The sequence below is a fragment of the Herpailurus yagouaroundi genome, unplaced genomic scaffold (genome assembly GCF_014898765.1).
Source record: "Herpailurus yagouaroundi ecotype Mexico unplaced genomic scaffold, PumYag 185, whole genome shotgun sequence".
NCBI classification, from domain to species: domain Eukaryota; kingdom Metazoa; phylum Chordata; class Mammalia; order Carnivora; family Felidae; genus Herpailurus; species Herpailurus yagouaroundi.
The window spans coordinates 5,776,486-5,796,851 of record NW_024412416.1 but is presented as its reverse complement, the minus strand read 5'-3'; the positions used below and the strand labels follow the sequence as shown (position 1 = coordinate 5,796,851).

The 20,366-nt window shown below is 58.5% G+C and overlaps 1 protein-coding gene and 1 long non-coding RNA gene across 6 annotated transcripts in view; one reads left to right on the top strand and one right to left on the bottom strand.

The window, feature by feature from the left end:
* Nucleotides 1-20,366, top strand: part of ZNF710 (zinc finger protein 710) — a 66,744-nt gene that overhangs the window by 37,385 nt on the left and 8,993 nt on the right. For 2 of the 4 annotated variants that reach the window (XM_040493650.1, XM_040493651.1), the window contains exon 2: nucleotides 18,645-20,133. In XM_040493650.1, coding sequence (XP_040349584.1) covers nucleotides 18,673-20,133 — 1,461 coding nt within the window. In that variant the 5' untranslated portion in view covers nucleotides 18,645-18,672. Of the gene's footprint in view, nucleotides 1-14,102; nucleotides 14,268-18,237; nucleotides 20,134-20,366 lie in introns of those variants that run through there. The other 2 variants (XM_040493649.1, XM_040493648.1) reach the window with 2 other exon arrangements.
* Nucleotides 8,501-9,903, bottom strand: LOC121042382 (uncharacterized). Of its 2 annotated transcripts, none has more exons than XR_005796155.1 (2): nucleotides 9,796-9,903; nucleotides 8,501-8,724 (listed from the first exon to the last, which is right to left on the bottom strand). It is a non-coding gene; the product is annotated as an uncharacterized LOC121042382 (long non-coding RNA). The 2 variants fall into 2 exon arrangements; XR_005796154.1 differs by having other exon boundaries at nucleotides 9,791-9,899.

Sequence of the window (20,366 nt, the reverse complement as noted above, 5' to 3'; positions counted from 1 at the left end):
ATGGGAGGAGGCCGACCCTGGAATAAAGCCGATGGCCACCGGCCTGTGCCCCCGCTCCCCGAGAGGGAGCACTTCCCTCGCGGGTGTAGTGAGTTTCGGGGAAAGCCTTTCAGGCCGCTCTTTGATGCTTCTCCAGTGGAACTGAATTTATTTTTTGTATTTTTAGGAATTAACTTGCAGTTCTCAGCCTCTCCCTCCCTCCCTTTCTCCCCAGAAAGGAGAGAAGGAGAAAAGAAGAAAGGGTCTGCATTGTCGCCGTGATTGGCACCGAGTGTGAATGAGGGGTCACTGCCTCGGCTGCTCCTTTTCAAGTGCTCCCTCTCCCCTGCACGCCGTATTCACGAGGAACACTCTTCCTTTCAAAGCTCCTGTCTTTCTCTCCTGCTTTGTCTGTGCGCTCTCCTTCCCTTCACGCTCTGCCTTTCATTCTGAGCCCTGCCGGCTCCCTCGGGGACGCTCTCCTCCCGCCCTCCTTCCCCTTCTTCCTCTTCTATTCACTTCTTTTCTTGTTGCCTCTTTCTTTCTTCTTTTTTCTTTCTCTTTTTGAATAGTGCTTCTGTTTTCAAGGGAGAGAACGAACAGAGAAGTCGGTTTATTTGAGCAGAGAGAATGTGAATGTGTTCATTTTCCTCCGTGGCTCCAAATGTGTTAAAAAAAAAAAAAAAAATCCCCATGCGGGACATGGCTTCCTCCAGGCTCCCACTCCGAGAGGGAAGGGTGTTTGGAAAAGAGGCGCCGCCAGACCAGAGGGAGCCACTCACGGGCAGATGGTTCTCACTGGGAAGTCCTGAGAGTCCGTCACCAGGGGCTGGCCTGGTCCTGCCTTGTGCAGGATTCAGACATAGCCCTGGGGACCTGCTCCCTCTCTGCCTGGCCGCGGACCCCCCTCCCCACCAAACCGCCCTGCTCTGTGGGAGCCTCGCTCTCCTGCAAGGGAGGGCCCGGTGGAGGCCGTGGGAACGCCGTGCGTAGGCTGAGCATCGGGAAGAGGGCCGGGTTCCACACGGAGCCACGGTTGTCCGGTGTGGCTTCGGCCCCGGGGGGCGGGGGACCCTGCCTCGGCTGGACCTGGAGTCCTGGAGAGGAGGCTGGGAAACCGGAACTGGAGAGGAGGATCCTTGGAGTTTAGAGGGATGGTTGACAGAAGGTTCGACACCCAGGAAACGCGGGGGGGTGGGGGGGGCAGGGAGGAGAGGTGGGTGTAGGCCGAGTGATGTCAGCACGGAGGGGAGAGTTGGAGGAAGCCCTGGGAAGATGCAGGGCTGCTGCCTGGTCAGGGAAGAGCCCCGGATCCTCTGTGTTTGGAAGTGGTCACCTATGGCGTCCAGTGGGGGGAACAGAGAGCAGGGGTCCAAGAGGGGGTGGAGGACCTGACCCCCTGTTCGGGGGTAGAGAGAAGGCAAGAAGTTGGGCACCGCCAGGGGCTGCAGCCGGCTAGGACAGCTCGGGGGACTCGGGCGTCTCTGGGAAGGAGCCCTGGGGTGTGGGTGGCCTGGACGATGCAGAGCAAGGGTGCTGGCATAGCCGAGAGGCCAAAGCGGAGGCCTGGGCGAGGGGGTGACTCCCAAGGGCGAGCTCTGTGTGTGTCCTCTGCCGCGCCCCGCACAGCTGGCCCACGGACGATGCCGCATAAATGTTTGTTGAAGTGTGAACTGAATTTGTCCTCAGCAGGTGTTTTAATGGTTACCGCACAGCACACAGCCGAGGGCTGTGTAGAACGGAAAGTTGCGTTCCCAGCGGGACCCCGTCCCCCACCCGCTGAGGGCACAGGGTATTGAGGGAAGGGGGTGGCCTCCTCCCCAAGGAAGATGGAGACAGGGTTCCAGCCACGTCTGGGGAGCAAGGTAGAGGGGACAAGTCCGCAGCGGATGGGGAGGGTGGCGTAAGCAGGAGCGGCCGGGGTCCAGGTGGAGGGAGGGGCTCGGGGAGGTCCATCCGAACCCCTTGAAGGGTGGTTTATTCAGGAAATGTGCCTGGAGCATGGACTGTGTCCTCCCCGTGGGCCTGGGGGATGACGGGGAAAGGTAGCAGGCAATGTGGTTATCTGGGGAAGTTTGGGATTTGTACTCCGGGGAAGGACGGAGATGCCTGGGGGGCAGGTGCTGTCCCCGCTGCAGAGGGACATGTGAGACTGGGGCCACCGCTCTCCCTGACCCCACCTGCTTCTCAAGACACCTGCTGGCAAACCTGGAGGTTGCAAGAGTTAGGTGTGCTGGCTGCCCGTCAGGTATTTCCGGTTTGGGCAAGAACATCTCCTCACACCCTATTAAGGCCGCCACAGCCACCCTGGCCTAGAGATGAAAGGGGAGCAGATCCTGGGGGTGGGGGGCAGGGGGCAGGGGGCAGAGGTGAGGGTCTGCCTCTGGGGAAAGGCTTTCGGAGGCAGGGCCCCCAGCATGGGCCCCCAGCTACCAGGACAGCAGAGGAGCTGGTGGTCAAGAGCTACATCACGGACCACAGCCCCTCCAGTGACCCACAGTATGGCCCCCAGCAGGTTGCCAGGCGCTAATTATAGTAGCAAAAAGGCGTGGCAGGTTCTTCTGTGAGCACCTTGAATTTGTTAACTTGTAAGCAGGTGCTGTCAGAACCACCCCAGTTTAGTAAAGAGAAACAGAATATGGGGCACCTGGGTGGCCCAGTCGGTTAAGCCTCCGACTTCGGCTCAGGTCATGATCTCACAGTTCATGAGTTCAAGCCCCACTCCGGGCCCTGTGCTGACAGCTCAGAGCCTGGAACCTGCTTCAGATTCTCTTTCTCTCTCTCTCTCTCTCTCTCTCTCTGCCCCTCCCCCATCCATATTCTGTCTCTCTCTGCCCCTCCCCCATTCACATTCTGTCTCTCTCAGAAATAAACATTGAACATTTTTAAAAAGAGAGAGAAAAGGAATAATCACACCTCTGGGAAGGAGCAGAGGCCAGACTGAACTCAGGCCTTCAGAAACCAGTCTGGGCTCTACGTGAGTGCTTCTACTTTTAAAACTCCTAGTATTTGTGATCCTCACAGACCGACACCTTTTCAACCCTGCCTGGATGTCCTAACAATTTCTTTCCTTTTTTTTTTTTTTTCTTTAAGCATTTATTTATTTTTGAGAGACAGAGACAGAGTGTGAGCGGGGGAGGGGCTGAGAGAGAGAGAGAGAGAGAGAGAGGGAGACGCAAAATCCGAAGCCGGCTCCAGGCTCTGAGCTGTCAGCACAGAGCCTGAGGCGGGGCTTGAACCCACGAACCTTGAGATCATGACCTGAGCCAAAATCAAGAGTCGGTCACTTAACTGACTGAGCCACCCTAGTGCCTCGGGAATTTGGTCTTTTGAGCCGCCTTGATGGTTTCCATAGAAGAGACGATGTGTGGCATCTATGAGGACGGCTTCCACATCCTGCCAGGAAAGACACTCTTGCCTCTCCAGGGCTCCACGCTACGTCCTGGGCCCCGAGGGACCCTCATGGCCCTACAGGCACAGGGTCGGGAACGTCCAGCCCCAAGCAAGCAGGGGCTCCTTTGTGGGCTGACAACTAAGCTAGAATCTTCCATAAGGTCGGGTTCATTTCCAGCCTCTCTTCCTGTGCACCTGATTTGGCTACTTTTTCTTCCTCAGAATCGCAGCTGCTTTTTCCAAGTGGTCATGCTCATTCATGGGAGTGGTAAGGGCATATTTTTAGTAGTAATAAGTATATGCCAAATATTTTAGGGTCCTAGATGATTCACCTTGTGTGTGTACATATCTTGTACATATATATTGGTGAAACCAAGAAATCACCATTTACCAAATTCCAGCCCCGTATGCCAGGTACTTTCACTCAGATATATATATATATACATATATATATATATATATATTTTTTTTAATGTTTGTTCATTTTTGAGAGAGAGAACATGAGCAGAGAGGGGCAGAGAGAGCAGGGGGACAGAGGATCAGAAGCGGGCTTTGAACTCAGGATCCGTGAGATCGTGACCTGAGCCGAAGTTGGATGCACAACCGACTGAGCCGCCCAGGCGCCCCGACTCAGTTCTTTTTTAATCTTCTCCATCATTCGGTGGAACAGGCAGCTGGCATCCCCATTTTACAGTTGGGCAAACTGAGGCTCTGGGAGATGAAGCAGGCGGTGGCCAGGCTGACTGCCGCCCCCGTAGGCTGACTCCCAACGGCAGGGACAGTGGTCATCCTCAACCTGGACCACAAGCACCTCTGGGGAAGGCAGATATTTGCTCGTTTTATAATTGTCACCTCCACTAAAATCACTCTGGCCCTTGGGTCACGGCCCCACATGCGTTTGAATTGCAGCACCTGGGGCCCCCCCTTATGCAGATGAGGTCTCTGAAGCGATCTGGATTGAAGAGGAACCCGGGTCCCGCTTGGGCTGTGCTGGCCGCTTGGGACACCTCCTCTGAGTCTGTGGAACCGCCCCCCTCTGGGGACCTGGCCTCCAGGCCCCTCTCCTGGCTCTCCCTGTCCTCCAGGACTCCCCCCCCCACCTCTCCTCCAGCCCGTAGATGAGGCCCCCCGGGGCGCACCCCGTTAGCTCCCGGTACCGTAAGGACCCAGCAGCACCCGGCTGGGATGCCCGACCTGCCTTCCCTGCCAGTCTCTCGCCTGACTTCTTATCTCACAGCTGCACTGTGGGTTCCCTCCACCCGCCCTGTGCGTGTGTTCCCCTCCGCCCGGGCCAGTCCGCGGAGTCCTCAAGTATGCACATGGGCTCCCACTCCTCGCATGGGTCCTGTCCCCCAACTCGCTGCGTGAAGGCGACTAAGGAGAGAATAGAGTTGCAAGTTGCTCCGGCTTGCCGCTGATTCCAGCCTGTGTGGACGGCGTGTGTGCCTGATGTCTGCACGCACACTGTCAGCCTAAGTGTTGCACCAGCTGTCCCTCCCCCCAGGAGATACAGGGAGGCATTACGTGAATGAGAGAGGCATTTTTTTTTTTCCCTCCTCTCCTGGCATAAATCTGTTCTCGAGTCGGGCGTGTGGGTGACTGCAAAATAAATGTTGATTACGGCATGGGCATCAGCAGGCAGGCGTGCCAGGGGCTCTGCCGGGATGGAGTCCCTGGGGCGACTCACACGGGTTGCTGTGAGAAAGAAGAGGAGGGCTCTGGGCCCAGGCCCCGCTCCTCCCCCATCCTCACCCCTCCGCACCTTCTCTGCCCACTGCTCTTCTCCCCTCCTCCATCCTGGGCCTCCAGCTGGCCGGGCCCTCTTCGGCTCTCCTGCGTTTCAGCCTTCCCCGGCTCTGGGCCTCCCCAGCCCTACCCCCCACCACCGCCGACCTCTGTGTACTGAGCACCAGGGATCAAGCTCACTGGGCTGGTGGGCTCAGTTAAACCTGCCGGGGAGATGGTTGTCGCAGATGAGGGGATAGGCACGCACGCAAACCAACGTGTTGGGATGCGGCCGGCTCTGTGGTCCACTCCCTGCGCGTCTGTGGCCGCCTTCTGAAGGGCCAGCTTACAAGGAAGAATGTTCCTGACCCCTTAGGTGGAAATGGAGAAAAAAAGCAAAGTAGCTCCGTCCCTTTTGTGGTGCCCTGCACGTTACTGCTTATTTCCCGTCTGCTGCTTTGCTCTACTGTTTCGTAGTTCTTCGTCGTGTCTTTCTCACCAAACCGGGAGGTCCCTGAGAGTGGGGATCTTTGGGTCCCCCCAGCACCCGGCACTGGCCTGGCCCCAACAGAGTGGATGGGGATAGAAAGAATAAGAATGAGAGCTCCTAGAAACTGAGTCCTTCCTGTGCCCAGCCGTGTTGTCAAATTCGATCTCCCTGGTCTCCTTGACCTTAAAAGCACCAGCATTTGAGTGAGACCCAAGAGCGGAAACCCCAACTCCAGCTTTCTTGGGCGTGTCTGGGGACTTTGCACAGGTGGCTCAACTTCTCTGTGCCCGGGTTTCCTCTGCAAAGCGGGTTCTGTTATCAGGATTCCAGGCTTTCTATACACGATCTCATCCGGGACAAGCCTGACCTGAAAGAAGAACCTCGGTACGTGCTAGATCCTGTCCATACGCCTACTCCAGCTCACAAGGAAATTGCCCCAGGCCGCGCAGCTCATAAGTGGCAGAGACAGGGGTGCAAGCCAGACCTGCCGGACTGAGAGCCAGGTTCCTCACCTCTGTTCCTCTGCAGAGCCGAAACCTGTCCTTCTCTTCCTATGTCTTCCTCCTTAGGCCTTGCTCGTGGGGTTCCTGAGGTGCTAAGCCAGGCTCTGGGCGGAGAAGCTGAGTTGTGTCGCTGACACCTCTGTGACCAGGTCCTGCCAGCTGCAGCCGATAGGGTAGGCCGCCGCCGGGACCTGCTCCCGCAGCTTGGTCCCAGGGCTTAGGGGACCGATACCAGGACTAATGCCCTGGCCCAGGAACTGGTCACAGCTCCCATAGATGCTCACAAGCCTGCGGGGCTCCCAAAGACCCAGGACCCCCTTTTCTCCATGTGACTCTTGTCTCACAGGGGAGTAATACCATTTTCCGCCAGCCCGTCTATTCTGTCTGTCGCTTTGAGACGCTGGGGCCACAGTGATAATCGGCTTGCTTGTCATTTCTGTGGCAAATCTCTTTGTTTCTCCTGTCATTTCTGATCACTCCAGATTAAACACAGAAATGTAGAAAGAAGGTCAGGGGGGCTGGGCCAGGGGGCCGCCTGACCTGCCCCTCCTGGGAACATGGGAAGAAGGGACGTTCAAAGGGGGAAAACATGATTATAATCCATTCAAAGCCCCCCGTTACCTCTTACTGGCTGTGTGATTCGGACAAGTAACAGCCCTCCCGAGCGTCGGTTTGCCCATCTGTAAAGTGAAAATTAAAATGCCCATCTCCCTGGGCAGACCTGGTTACAAGAGTGGACACTTCCTTATCTCAGAGGCAATGTAAGATTATGGTGAAGAGTGAATCTTGACAAATGAATGAATCCAGCATCCTGTTTGGAGGGGGAGGGCCTGGTACGTTGGGCATCCCCCCTGCCGTGTGCCCAGGGGGGGCGGGGTGGTCCCTGGGCTGCACTGAGGAGGGATTCTGGACCTGGCTTATCCCGCACTCCAGGTCCTGCCCTTGCTTCATCCTGGGGGGGGGGGGGGGGGGGGGGGGGGGGGGCCCTGGGGGCTCCCCCCCCCCCCCGGGGTCCGCGCCCCCCCCGCCCCCCCCCCCCGGCCCCCCCCCCCCCCGCCCCGGGGGGGGGCCCCCCCCCAGGCCTCTGGCGTCTCCCCCAGCCCCCTGGAGTTCCTGCCCCCAGTGAGCCCTCACCTGGGCCCCTCACAGCTGTCCCCCCTGAGTTGTGCCTTCGCCTCCTCCCTTCCACGGGTGAGGCCAGAAAGGAGCCTGCGTGGTGGCAGGCAGGGGGCCCATTCTAGGATGTGTCTGCGTCTGTGTCTGCGTCTGGGGGCTACCTAAGAAAGAGAATGGCGCTGGGACTGAATGGAGGGGCCAGGGCTGCTGGCGAAACGGGGTTTCTTTTCCCTCCTGTCTTCCTTCCTTTTTCTTTTTTCCTTTTTCTTAAGCAAGAGGTAAATAAACGTTGCCCTGAGATGACAAGAGAACACTGAAGGCGGTAAAAGCACGGCAAAAAGGGGGTGAGAGACCAGAGGCAAAGGACAGAGGGGCATTTGGACCTTACCCCGCGCTCAGGGGAGAGATGAAAGAGGAAAGAACGAGATGGGAGCGCGGGACCAAGTGGCAGAGCGGAGGATGAGGTTGCCACGGAAACAGGAGGAGGGGAGGGATGGAGGGAGAGGAAGACGGGATGGAGAAAGCTGAGGTCTCAGTGAGGGCGGGGCCTGGTGAGGAGGAAGGAAAGCCGCGAGGGGCTCCCAGGGCTGAATTGGGCCCTGGAGGAGAAACTGAGGCTGGCAGGGGAAAAACACACGCCCCAGAAAGCCCATCCCTGCCCAGGGCTGGCCTGGGCCCTGGGGAGACCCAGCTGGAGTCGGCTGCACCCACCCTGCAGGGGCCTGCCTCTCTCCAAGCCTCAGTTTCCACAACTGTAAAACAGAAACGGTCCTCCCAACCCCAGAGGGCCACCTGGAAGCCTAGAAATTGTGTGTGACGAAGTTCAGGCCCAGTGAATGCCCGTTCCTTCAGCTGTGATTCTTCTCTTTGTTCGTTTGTTTTCCCCTGTTACGTGAAGCTGGTGATCTTTGGGTCCAGCGTAGTATAGTTGTTTGGAGGGCAACATGTGCTTTTTGCCTCAGGGATCGGAGGAAAGACATGGAGTCTTCCGGAAACAGGAGGCCAGCTGTCCCTTCCCCTGGGAACAGACGGTGGTCCTGAAGCTCAAGGAAGGAAGTCAAGGCTCAGGGGAGGAGGGTGGTTCCACCTGGGGCTCAGCAAGGGACCTCTATTTTTCTTTGCATTTGAATACGGGTGTTCTCAAAAGGACAACCTTTATTCTATATGTACACCTACGGCAGATAATAGGAGTGCAGAGCGGGGAGGGGGGCGGGGGGGGGGTACAGAGACAATTTCCCTGCCCCACCTTTGTAGTCTGTCATCTAACTGGAGTTCCAGATAGTAAGCCAACAGCTGTATAAATCAATATATCATTAAAAATTGTAATAAGGTCCAAGAAGAGAAAGGGAGAGTATTCAACATATAACTTCTTAGAAGTGGGGGCCGCAGACCTGATTGGGGACACGGAGGGAGTCAGGGAAGGCTTCCCGAGGAAGGTCTGCGAGCTGAAAGGTGAAAAATCGGGAAGAGCATTCCAGGCACGGGGAACAGCATGCGAAAAGGCGTGTTCAGGCAAGTCTGTTAAAGAAGATGGAAAAAAGGCCGCGTGTCTGGAGGGTGATAAGTAAGGGGACTTGCCGCTCGCTGTAAAGTTGCCACGGGGGCAGAGACCAATCACGCCAGTTCTTCTAAGCCCTTGGGTGAGGTGTTTGCTCTTGATTGTGGGAGCAGTGGAAATGCCTGGGGTTCTCGGCAAGGTGAGAAGCCAGGATTGTTTTAGCGTTGAAGGTCAAGAGGCAGCTGTGAGGCCGAACTCTTGAGAGCTCAGGACACTTCCTGCAGGCTGGTTGAATGGTAGGAATCCCTTGCTGCCCAGTCCCACCGTGCCCACCCTCACCGCCACCAGACAATGGAAGGCAGACGCCCTGGCGGGGGAGCCCGAGCACGAGTGGCCACCGTGTTTGATGTGTTGGGACAGAAACGTATTCCTGATTCCTGAATCAGGGCCGTTGTGGGTTGGGGGCTTGGGGCCCCAGTTCCCACATCTCTAAACGATGGCATTGGACAAGAGGGTCCACAAAGTTCCTTCCAGCCTTGCCAATGAAGATTCCAAAGCCAGCATTGAGGGTACACAGCCCAAGTGGCCGAGGCCAAGCGCCATCAGCAGAACCACTGTTCTGCTGTGGGAGAATCCATCTTTTCCTGCTTTGTGGTAAAGAAACAGACGCATCTGGCCAGGGAGCCGGTGGGGTGTCAGCCAGGAGGACGCAAGGCCCACGGCTTCTGGGGGCCTGGTGACTTCAGATCAAAGACACCATATCATTCCCATACTGGCATCAAGGGGAAGCTTCCCTGTGTCCTGTGGACAGCTCTGCAGGCGGCCTGGCATTTGCCCCCATAATTTGTGCATCGGATGCCCGGTTAGTATTTAGGCTCATTTCTATAAGGATCAGAGACCCACCTGCCTTCCCTCAGGACAAAGGGGGTTGACTGTCGGCAGGGATTCCCCAGGCTAGAAGCAGGGGCTGGCCCCATCCAGCGACCAGGGCTCCCCGGGCCCTCCCGAAGGTGCCTCAGTCCATCTCTGACCAGGGCCTCGCTCCTCTGGAGGGGAGCCTCCTTCTCCTCCCCAGCCCCCACTCACCGTACCCCAGTCTTGCTCAGGATCTCTGCCCCCTCGTGTCCTGGCCTGACTCCATCTAATGGCATGTCTTCGTGAGTTCCTTGTACGTCTGCTCCTGTGGGTGAGGCTGTGAGGCTTGGTGCCTGGCCCTGTTTCCAGAAGAGGAACCCGTTTCGCCTAAGTCCATCTGGGGCATGGGAGGAGCAGGCCAAGGTGTGGGTCCAGCTCCTGTGTGAACTGCCTGTGTGGGGTGGCCCAGGCTGGGAGTGAGGCAGCTGCCCACAGGGGAGGGGGAGGAAGGAGCCCACGTGGGATGGTTTGTCACAGCTTCAGGAAGATAGAGTACTCTTTGTTTTAATTCCAGTACAGTGAACATACAGTGTTACGTTAGTTTCAGGTACACGATACAGTGATTCAACACCTCCATACATCACCCGTGCCCATCACAAGTGCCCCCCTTAGTCCCCATCCCCTGTTTCCCCATCCCTCCCATCCCCCTCCCCTCTGGTGGCCCGCAGTGTGTTCTCTAGCGTGAAGTCTGTTTCTTGGTTTCTGTCTCTCTCTCTTTTTGTTTTTCCTTTGCCCCCTTTGTTGTGTTTCTTAAATTCTACATATAAGTAAGGTAGGGTGGGCGCCTGGCTGGCTCAGTCAGAAGAGCCCGCGACATCTCTGGGTCATGAGTTCGAGCCCCACGTTGGGTGTAGCAATTATTAAAAATAAATAAATAGGGGCGCCTGGATGGCTCAGTCGGTTAAGCATCCGGCTTCGGCCCAGGTCGTGATCTCGCGGTTCGTGGGTTCGAGCCCCGCGTCGGGCTCTGTGCTGACAGCTTGGAACCTGGAGCCTGCTTCTGATTCTGTGTCTCCCTCTCTCTCTGCCCCTCCCCAGCTCACACTGTATCTCTCTCTCTCTAAAAAAAAAGTAACAATAATAAATACATAAATAAATAAACAAACAAACAAACTTAAAAAAAAAAATAACTCCCCGGGCCCCATTCCCAGATACCCAAGGCCCGGGCACCGGCACTCTTAATCAAACGATGCCTTTGGACCCTGCGAAAGCAGGATGTTTGCCCTTGGGAGAGTTTGAGGCAGAGAGGTCACACAGATACAGTGGGCCCAAGGTTGTCCCTCTTGCCACAGGGGCTCCATCCCTTGTCTTCTTGAATTTAGGGGTCCCCGTGGCCTCCCTGGAGGAGGGGGCCTCACACAGTGGCCACTCTAGGGCAGCCAGGCCCTCCTCAGCCCTCAGCTTGTAAAGCAGAGGTGTGGCTCCCAAGGTGAGTGCGTCTGGGTGCCCCCAGGCGTGGGAGGCCAAACAGGGAAGGGCTTTCAGACCAGGCCTTGCTGCCACAGGTCTGCGGGAGGAACTGTCCTGCCTGCGAGGGTGTCCCAGGTAAGAATAACTCAGAGCTGCTGGGCCTGAACCCCTGGGGACTCTGAGCAAGGCCTCCTCTGTGCAGCCTGGGGGCCCCCCCCCCCCCGGAAGAGGCAGGATTGTCCTGAGGTTGAGGCAGGTAAAGGGGCAGAGAAGAGCAAAGCATCTGGGGAACCCTGGCAAGATTTCCCCCAGGTCCCACTCATTCCTTCATTCGTTCATTCCAGAGCCCTCAGTGACTGTGGGCTCTTTCCTCCCGGCCTGCCTCCCCCGGTGTCTTTCTGTCAGCACTCTCCCCCACTGGGCCCACCGTGTTCCCCCACCGTCACTGTCCTCTGGGTGGGCTGTCTGGTAGGGGAGATGATCATAAACATACAGTTATGAATCAGCGTGATCGTATAGACTTTTCCAGAGAAACAGAACCAGTAGGATATATATATATATATATATATATATATACACACACACACACACACACACACACACACACACACACATGCACAAAGAGAGAGAGAGAGGGATTTATTTTAAGGAATTGGCTCACCCAATTGTGGGGGCTGGCAAGTCCGAAATCTGCAGGGCAGACTGGCAAGCTGGAAACTTGGGCAGGAGTTCCAGGATTCCGTCTTGAGGCAAAATTCCTTCTTCTCTGGGAAACCTCCGATGTTCTCGTAAGGCTTCAGCTGACCGGATGAGACCTGCCCCCATTAGGGAGGGCAGTCCGCTTTGCTTAAAGTAAACGGGTTGTACGATGTTAATCATACCCACAGGATAGTTCCCTGCAACGTCCAGATGGGTGTTTGACCAAACAGCAGGGCACCGCGGCCTGGCCAAATGTACAGTAAAATTAACCTGAGGGTCTCAGGCTGTGGAAGAGGCCCTCGCCCTGCCCCACAGGCTGAGGAATGCTTCCCCGGAGGCGGTGCCTGCAATGAACCTTAAAGGATAAGGGGGTTTTCACTCATTGCAGGGGAAGGGCAGGCCTGGCAGAGGGGTCAGCCTGTGCAGAAGCCCTGAGGTAGGAAACAGGTGTTTGTGCATACGCACACTGCAGAGGTACGGGAAGATTTAGTGGAGGGTCAGGCAGAGCCTGGCTGGGGACAGCACCGAGCACTCAGCTAAGGCATGAGGACTTTATCCTAGAGACCACATGGCTGAGGGTGGGCTTGGGGCCACAACCCGTCTTTGCCTTGCCCTCTCACTGTGTGGCCTTGGACCAGTCCCTTCCCCGGGCCTCCCTTTCCTCATCTGTAAAAAGAAGTGGTCGGGCACGGTGTACGTGTGGTTTGTGGGTCGGTGGCACTGTGTTGGTGGCCCAGCCACTCTGACTCCTGGAGGCGGGCTCAGCAAATCTGTCCATGGAGAAAAGGGGAAGCTGAGACAAAGGGAGACTCACACACTTCCCCCTTGGCCGCCGCACCCCACCCCCACCCCCGTCTGCTCCCTCCTTGCGGGCCTCCCGCTGCTGAGTCCAGTGAGGCCCGGGGCTGGCAGAAGTGAGACTGTGGCAAGGAGCCCCGAGGTTTGCACAAGACTCCAGCTCTGGCTTCTGCTTCCTCTTCCTTTCTGGGGACGTGAGCGGATTTACCTTTAAGTCTTCAGTGAGGGAGACGGCCGGGGAAATGGAGGGCGGTTTTGCCACAAGTTGAAGTCCATGAGTGCTTACACCTGGGACCGCCCTCTCTCCTCCCTGGAGAAGCCACCTGTCGCCAGGCTCAGCCTCTCTGGACCCAGGGGCCCAGACGCACAGAGAGCCCCAGCAGTACAGCTGGTGACGGGGGCAGAAAGAGGAGCCGGACGCCATGGGGTGGGAATGCCCGATGGAGGAGTGAGACCATCCTCTGTTCTCTACTGGCCCCCGAACTGGCTCCCCAGGGCCCCACCCCCAGGGCTGCACCCCCCAACCCAGAGAGCCCGCCCAGGGCAGCTCCTTGCGGGCGGGAACTTCATTTTGCTGTCAACAGTATCCCTACAACCGAGACTGGTACCCAGCACCTTGCGGGTCCCCAGTAGCTGTAGCTGGGTCAGTGGTTCCATGGCAGGACTGGAGACTTTGCCTCTGGGCCACCTGGTGATTCAAGGCCAACATGAAGGGGTCAGGGGGTAAACTCGCCCTCCCAGCAGAAGCCCGGAGCTCTGTGGAGCCCGGGTCAGGGCACAGGTCCTGACACCTACTAGACCCTCCACGGGCGGTCGGTCATCAAAGTGAACTGATCGTGGGTGCGTGGGGACATCCCAAGGCTGGGATGGCAGAAGGCCCAGGGTATTCCTAGGTCGGCAGTTGGATTTTGAGGCGATGTCCCGGTGGTAGAATTTAGTCCGAGAATAAGCCGGTGGTCACTTCCTTCACAGAGGCTTCTATCCCAGCAGCCCCGGCCTCCCACATCTTCCACCCGAACTCTGCCCCACAGTCTGTGTTTTGGGGACCCTGGCCACCCCAAGTGCCCCAGCCCTCTCCTGCTCTCAGAGGGGAATGTGCACAGGGCGGGGGACTCCCTGACAGGAAAGGTGCTTTCAGAGCAGTGTGGGGAGAAGAAATGCAGCGGTGATGCTGGGTGACGGGCAGGTAGGCCAAGGATTAACCCGTGCTCAAGGTTCCAACAAGCCACTTGTGCCCTTTTGACAGATGAGGAAACCGAGACCCTGTGTGGTCAGGTGACTTGTCCGGGGTCACACAGCAAGTCCCTCATTAATGCATTTGACAAGAGTGTCCGTGTTTATAGGGACCGTTGTAGTACGCAGAAGGTGAAGGGACAGCGCTGCGGGGGGGGGGGGGGGCTGGTCCCTGTCTGGCTGGGGAAGGCCTCCTGCTGGGCCTCAGGGGTGTGGCTTGGGACCCTCCCAAGGGGGCTGGCGCCCTGGGAAATAGGACTGCTCCCCTCTCACCTCGGCCTCCCCACTTCTGCTGTGGCCTCCCTTCCCCCCACTCCCAGCTCCAGGGTTTCAGCTATTCCCTCCCCTTGTTTCCCTGCCGGAGCCGCGTCCTTTCTCTGCACCCTGGGGAACCAAGGGTACCCTGGCAGGAGGTTGAACTCCATCCTGCCCGGATGGATGCCCCTCTCCTCCTAGCAGGCTGTGGAGAGCCCGCGAAGGGCCCAGTTCCCCTCTCTCTTGGACACTGGTGAGCTTTTGTTCTGAGCCCCGGCACAAGCGGTGGGGCAAAGGCCTTGCCCTGAGAGGGGAGCGCCACCAGGGGGCTCCAGGCAGATGACACAAGGGGCCTGGGTTGGGGGAGGTGCCTGGCTCCCAGGTGGTGCGTACCTGGCAGGCTCTGCTCCCGCCCTGGGTAGCCTCACGCTGGGGCCTAAACACAAGGGCCGGAGCCAGTGTGTGCGGAGGGGAGACCTAAAAGGTGGCCCAGGAGGAGGAGAAGTAGTGACACTGGGTTGCAGAGCCCCCGCCTGCCCAACGACCCGTTTCTCTGTGTGGCGGACGGAACACGCACGTGAAATGCAGGGGGATCAGATTCCGTCTGTCTCCTTTCTCGGGGCCTCTGTCTCCACACCCGGGGCCCCTGCGCAACCCGCACGCGCATGCGCAGGGTGGTATGTGTTCTGCTCAGGCAAGTGTCCCGTATACGCGGAAGGCAGGGTTTGGCCTGGCCAGGCGGGCACGGGGCTCGTGCGGACTCCAGGAGGAAGTGCGGTCGGGGTGCAGACCCGTAGGGGCCCCTGGCCGCCCTAGAGGGGACCCCGGAGCAGCCAGACAGGAATAGCCCCGAGGCTTCCCAGTCGCAGTTTGCCCAGGGCCCAGGAGCACCTGCTGTCTCCCAGGGACCTGAGGACCCCCGGGCAGCACCTGGGAGCTGCGGCCGGGCCCACACCCCTGACGCCACCTGCCAGGGTGCACAGGCAAAGGAACTGAGCTGGGCGCGCCGGGCCCGGATGGGGCCGGGCTGGAAGGCCCACAGGCCTGCCCGCAGACCCAGCTGTGCCCCGACAGGATGCTAAGCATGTGACTTAGGCACAGGGTTCCTGGGCTGTGAAACGGAGTGCACGCGACCCCCACCCCCACTCCCCATAGGGTGGTTTTTCAGATTAAATGACTCACCTGGGACCTTCTGAGCGCTCAGCAAAGCCAGACCTGTAGCCCTTTTGCCCACATTTGTGGCTCGTTGGCCCTTCTGCGTCCCGCCCCGCGTGGGCACAGACCCCTGAGCAGGTCCCTTTTACACCCAGGCATGGGCTCCTGTCACAGAAACCTGGAGTCCAGCCCCAAAGTCAAAACCGCCTGCCTGCTCCCCCAGGAAGAGGACGCCTGCCTGGTCGGGGGCTGGGGTGATCCTTAGGAGTGGCCCCTTTCAGTCTTAAAGGTCACTCCTAACAGGATGGTCACCTGTACGGTGACCTGCCCCTGGGGGGGGGGGGGGCAACCACACCAGACCTGAGCTCCGGCTCCCCACGGCTCCTCTGCCACCAGAGTGAGGATTTCTTTGCTCCCGCTCCCCAGGTCCCTTGAGGTTGCCAGGAAGGGAGGGTGCCAGCTTTGGGGTTGAGGAGAGGAAGACAAAGAGAAAACTAACATTTTTTTTAAATTATTTTTTAAGTTTATTTATTCTGAGAGAGAGAATGTGAGCAAGTGCAGGCAGGGGAGGGGCCGAGAGAGCAGGAGGGAGAATCCCGAGCAGGCTCTAATGCCATCAGCACGGAGCCCAACACAGGGCTCGAGCCCATGACTCTGGGTTCGCGACCTGAGCCGAAATCAAGAGTCAGACACTCAAGCGACTGAGCCGCCCGGGCGCCCGGAGGGAACGAACATTTGCACTGACGTCCTTACCTGTCCTTACCACCCCACGGCCAGGCACTGCGTCCCCTCCACAGAAATGAATCTGAGGCTCGGGACACTGTGGGATCTGCCCCAGCGAGAAAAGGGCAAAATGCGAATTTGAACTCCAAACCTAGCATAGGCTCCGTTGTTGGGGATGGGTTCCTCCCTCTGCTGGCCCTGACTTCAGGGCAGTCTAGAAAAAGTGCTGCGTTTGTGGTTCACTCAAACCCACAACGGGGCGTGAAGGCTGTCACTTGAGCTGTGTCACACTGGCCACTGAGAGCAAAGGCAAGGATACTGCCCCACCGGGTGGCCCTAGGGGGCACAGTGGTCTCCTCTGAGGACTCCTTGAGGGCAGGACCCTGCCTCGCCTCCCTCGAATGTCTGAGCACAAGGCCCAACCCATAGCAGGGATTTAGCAAAGTTTTTGTCGCGCTAGAAAATGAATGAGTTCTTAGTTCCTAGAATGAATGAGTTCTTGTCCCAGAAACACCCCAACCTTGGCAGAATTTGGGGCCCTGGAATGGAGAAATCTCTAGGCTCTGTGGCCTTACCAGCAGGAAAATCTTCTTCCAGAGGTCTGGGCAAATAACGAAGTTAATTGTTTACATTTGGTGAGGGCTTTATAATTAACTAATCCCCCTTCACCGAGTTATGACCTGGGCCCTTGCAATCCTTCCTTGCAGGGGTAGGTGTTTCCATTCCCATTTTTTAGATGGGGAAACTGAGGTGCAGAGGTGACTTTGAAGTGACTCTCCTCAGAGTGACTCTTGTCACTTGTAAGTGACAGAGCTAGGACTTGGGGCCGAGCTGCCTGACCTCCATTTCTGTGCTCTTTCCAGCAGGGGAAGTGGGGGTGGGCTGAATCAGGTGTAGCCCCTCCAGCCTGTTCCAGGTGTTCCAGGTGGACCCTGAACCCCGTGTCAGGTTCTGTTCATCTGACCCCTTCCACGAGAGCCTTCCTTGAAGATTAATAGTTTAATCTGTAGTGTCTGTTTCAAGGAAGCTAAATTCCTGTCTGGGGTATTTTATTTTTAGCCCGCTTCAGGAAGGGGAAGCTGCACCGGCCTGTGGGGGGAGGGAGACACCAGGCTCGGAGCCGGCTTCCTGAGGAAAGGCCGCAGCCCGCGCCATGCGCCTGACCGTGACCCTGAGACCAGACCAGGCAAGGCAGGCGGGAGCCACCCCAGGAATGTCTTTCCCCTTCGCCTGGAGCAGGCGCTGAGCGGGGTGGGCGTTCTAACCGTGCCCTCCCACATCCGGGGCACACATCCTGGTCCCGGGGAGGCCCGGAGAGGGCGCCAGGGTGGGCGGGGAGGACCGGGAAGTCCCAGGAACAGGTGGAATTTGAGGAAAGCCTGGGAGGCCGGCGGGAGGGGCTGGGTGCTCAGCACGGGTGCGGGTGCGCGAGAACCCTGTGCAAGGCCGGCTACTCCGCCCCTAGGAAGGCCAGTGCACCCGGGGTCTGGACCGGGCAGGTGGGTGCCTTGGCTTCTGTGAAAGAACCTGGTAGGTCAGAGAGCATGCCTGGGAACCTGGGAGCTGGCTCCTCAGACCTTCTCTCAAACATGTTAGCCATCACGAGGCCCTTCCTTCAAATCAGATCTCACATGAGGTTCCAGTTGTACAAATCAGATAAAAGCTGTATTTAAAAAAAAAATTTTTTTTTAATGTCTATTTATTTTGGAGACAGAGGGCGAGTGGGGGGAGGAGCAGAGAGGGAGGGAGACACAGCATCTGAAACTGGCTCCAGGCTCTGGGCTGTCAGCACAGAACCCCATTTGGGGCTCAAACCCCTGAGCCGCGAGATCATGACCTGACCCCAAGTCCAACGCTTAACCGGCCGAGCCACCCAGGCACCCCAAGAGCTGTATTTTTAATCGGCATACATTTGGATATCTGAATGTATTATACTTAGCTAATCCAGAACAGTAACCTGTTGTGACAGACACAGTCTCAGAGCATCAGGCTTGAAAGATCGACCTCGGCTCCTTATTTATTTTTTCTTTCTTTCTTTCTTTTTAACCAAAGCACCTCACTCGTATGGTCAAGCCATTACAAATGGTGACAGCTGTTTAACACCTCACCGTACAGTCTGAGGGTCTGTGCGAAATTAATTGCCTTGGCAACAAAGCCAGCGGAGCCACAGAATGTGTTGGAATGAGGTGTATATTCCATGTAGGGAGATGGGTTTTCCAAAATTGATTTTTAAAATAGAGGGGGGCCCCTGGGTGGCTCAGTTAAGCGTCAGAATCTTGATAGCCCTCAGGTCATGATCTCACCGTAGGTGGGATCCAGGCCCTCGCCTGCTTGGGATTCTCTCTCTCTTCTCTCTGCCCCTCCCCTTCTCTTGCTCTCTCCCAAGATAAATAAACTTTAAAATAGAACTTTACTTTCTGCGATTTTGAATCCGATTTTTGAGCTGCTCTTGGAAAGACATTCTGGGGAACCTACTTTAAGAACCGCCGAGGCAATTCGACCCTCCTGTGGCGGGTGGGAAGACCGAGGCCAACAAGGGGGCAGGGCTTACCCAGGATCCCACAGGGAGATGGAGAAGATGGTCAGATATGCGGAGGGTCTCATTGCTCCCGGTAATTACAAGTGTGTCCTGTTCCCAGGGCAGGAGGAGGAAGACGTCAGGGACAGACACACCCCGGATCGGCCAAGCGCTCGCCGAATGCGTGTCTGCGTGTTGTGTGTGCGGCATTAACGTTCCCTTCTCTTCCCGCAGCGATGCCCTCCTAGCCAGCCGCCACGGGATGGAGGGCTTCATGGACTCAGGGACACAGACGGATGCCGTGGTGGTGCTGTCCTTGGCTCAGGCCGCCGTGCTGGGCCTGGTCTCGGAAAATGAGCTCTTTGGAGCCACCATAAGCGCCGAAGCCTTCTACCCGGACCTGGGGCCTGAGCTGTCCGGGACGGCCATTGGGGAGCCCGGGCCCCCGGGCCCCGACATCTACCAGCTGGCCTGCAACGGGCGGGCCCTGGAGGAGCCGGCGGAAGAGGAGGTGCTGGAGGTGGAGGCGGCCTTCGAGAAGCACACCCGGCGGAAGACGCGGCCGCCTGTGCGGCTGGTGCCCAAGGTCAAGTTCGAGAAGGTGGAGGAGGAGGAGGAGCAGGAGGTCTACGAGGTGTCTGTGCCTGGTGACGACAAGGATGCAGGCCCAGGGGAGGCCCCTGCCGAGGCGGCCAGTGGCGGCTGCGAGCCCCTGGTGCAGAGCAGCGCCGTCAAGATGATCGACCTCAGCGCCTTCAGCCGCAAGCCCCGGACGCTGCGGCACCTGCCCCGAGCCCCGAGGCCGGAGCTGGACGCGGCCCCCTACGACCCCCACTTCCCAGACCCGGCCCGGGACGGCTTCTCCGAAGCCGGCATGGCGCTGCCGGGGCCGGAGGCCCTGCCCGTGGAGTGTGGCTTCGAGCCGCCCCACCTGGCCCCCCTGAGCGACCCCGAGGCCCCCACCATGGAATCGCCGGAGCCCGTGAAGCCGGAGCAGGGCTTCGTGTGGCAGGAGGCGGGCGAGTTCGAGGCCGACTCGGCGGGCTCGACGGTGGAGCGCCACAAGAAGGCCCAGCTGGACCGGCTGGACATCAACGTGCAGATCGACGACTCCTACCTGGTGGAGGCGGGTGACCGCCAGAAGCGCTGGCAGTGCCGCATGTGCGAGAAGTCCTACACGTCCAAGTACAACCTGGTGACGCACATCCTGGGTCACAACGGCATCAAGCCGCACTCGTGCCCGCACTGCAGCAAGCTCTTCAAGCAGCCCAGCCACCTGCAGACGCACCTGCTGACGCACCAGGGCACCCGGCCCCACAAGTGCCAGGTGTGCCAGAAGGCCTTCACGCAGACCAGCCACCTCAAGCGCCACATGCTGCTGCACTCCGAGGTCAAGCCGTACAGCTGCCACTTCTGCGGCCGCGGCTTCGCCTACCCCAGCGAGCTCAAGGCCCACGAAGTGAAGCACGAGAGCGGCCGCTGCCACGTCTGCGTCGAGTGCGGCCTGGACTTCTCCACCCTGACCCAGCTCAAGCGCCACCTGGCCTCCCACCAGGGCCCCACCCTCTACCAGTGCCTCGAGTGCGACAAGTCCTTCCACTACCGCAGCCAGCTGCAGAACCACATGCTCAAGCACCAGAACGTGCGGCCCTTCGTGTGCACGGAGTGCGGCATGGAGTTCAGCCAGATCCACCACCTCAAGCAGCACTCCCTCACCCACAAGGTAGGGCCGGCCCGGCTGGCGCCTCCCCCCGGGGCCCCGCCCCCTCGCCGCTCGGGCCCCGCCCCTCTCCCCCAGGGCGCCTCCTCCCTCACCCCCTAGGGCCCCTCCCCCCACCCTCCCAGGGCCCCGCCCCTCTCCCCCAGGGCGCCTCCTCCCTCACCCCCTAGGGCCCCTCCCCCCACCCTCCCAGGGCCCCGCCCCTCTCCCCCAGGGCGCCTCCTCCCTCACCCCCT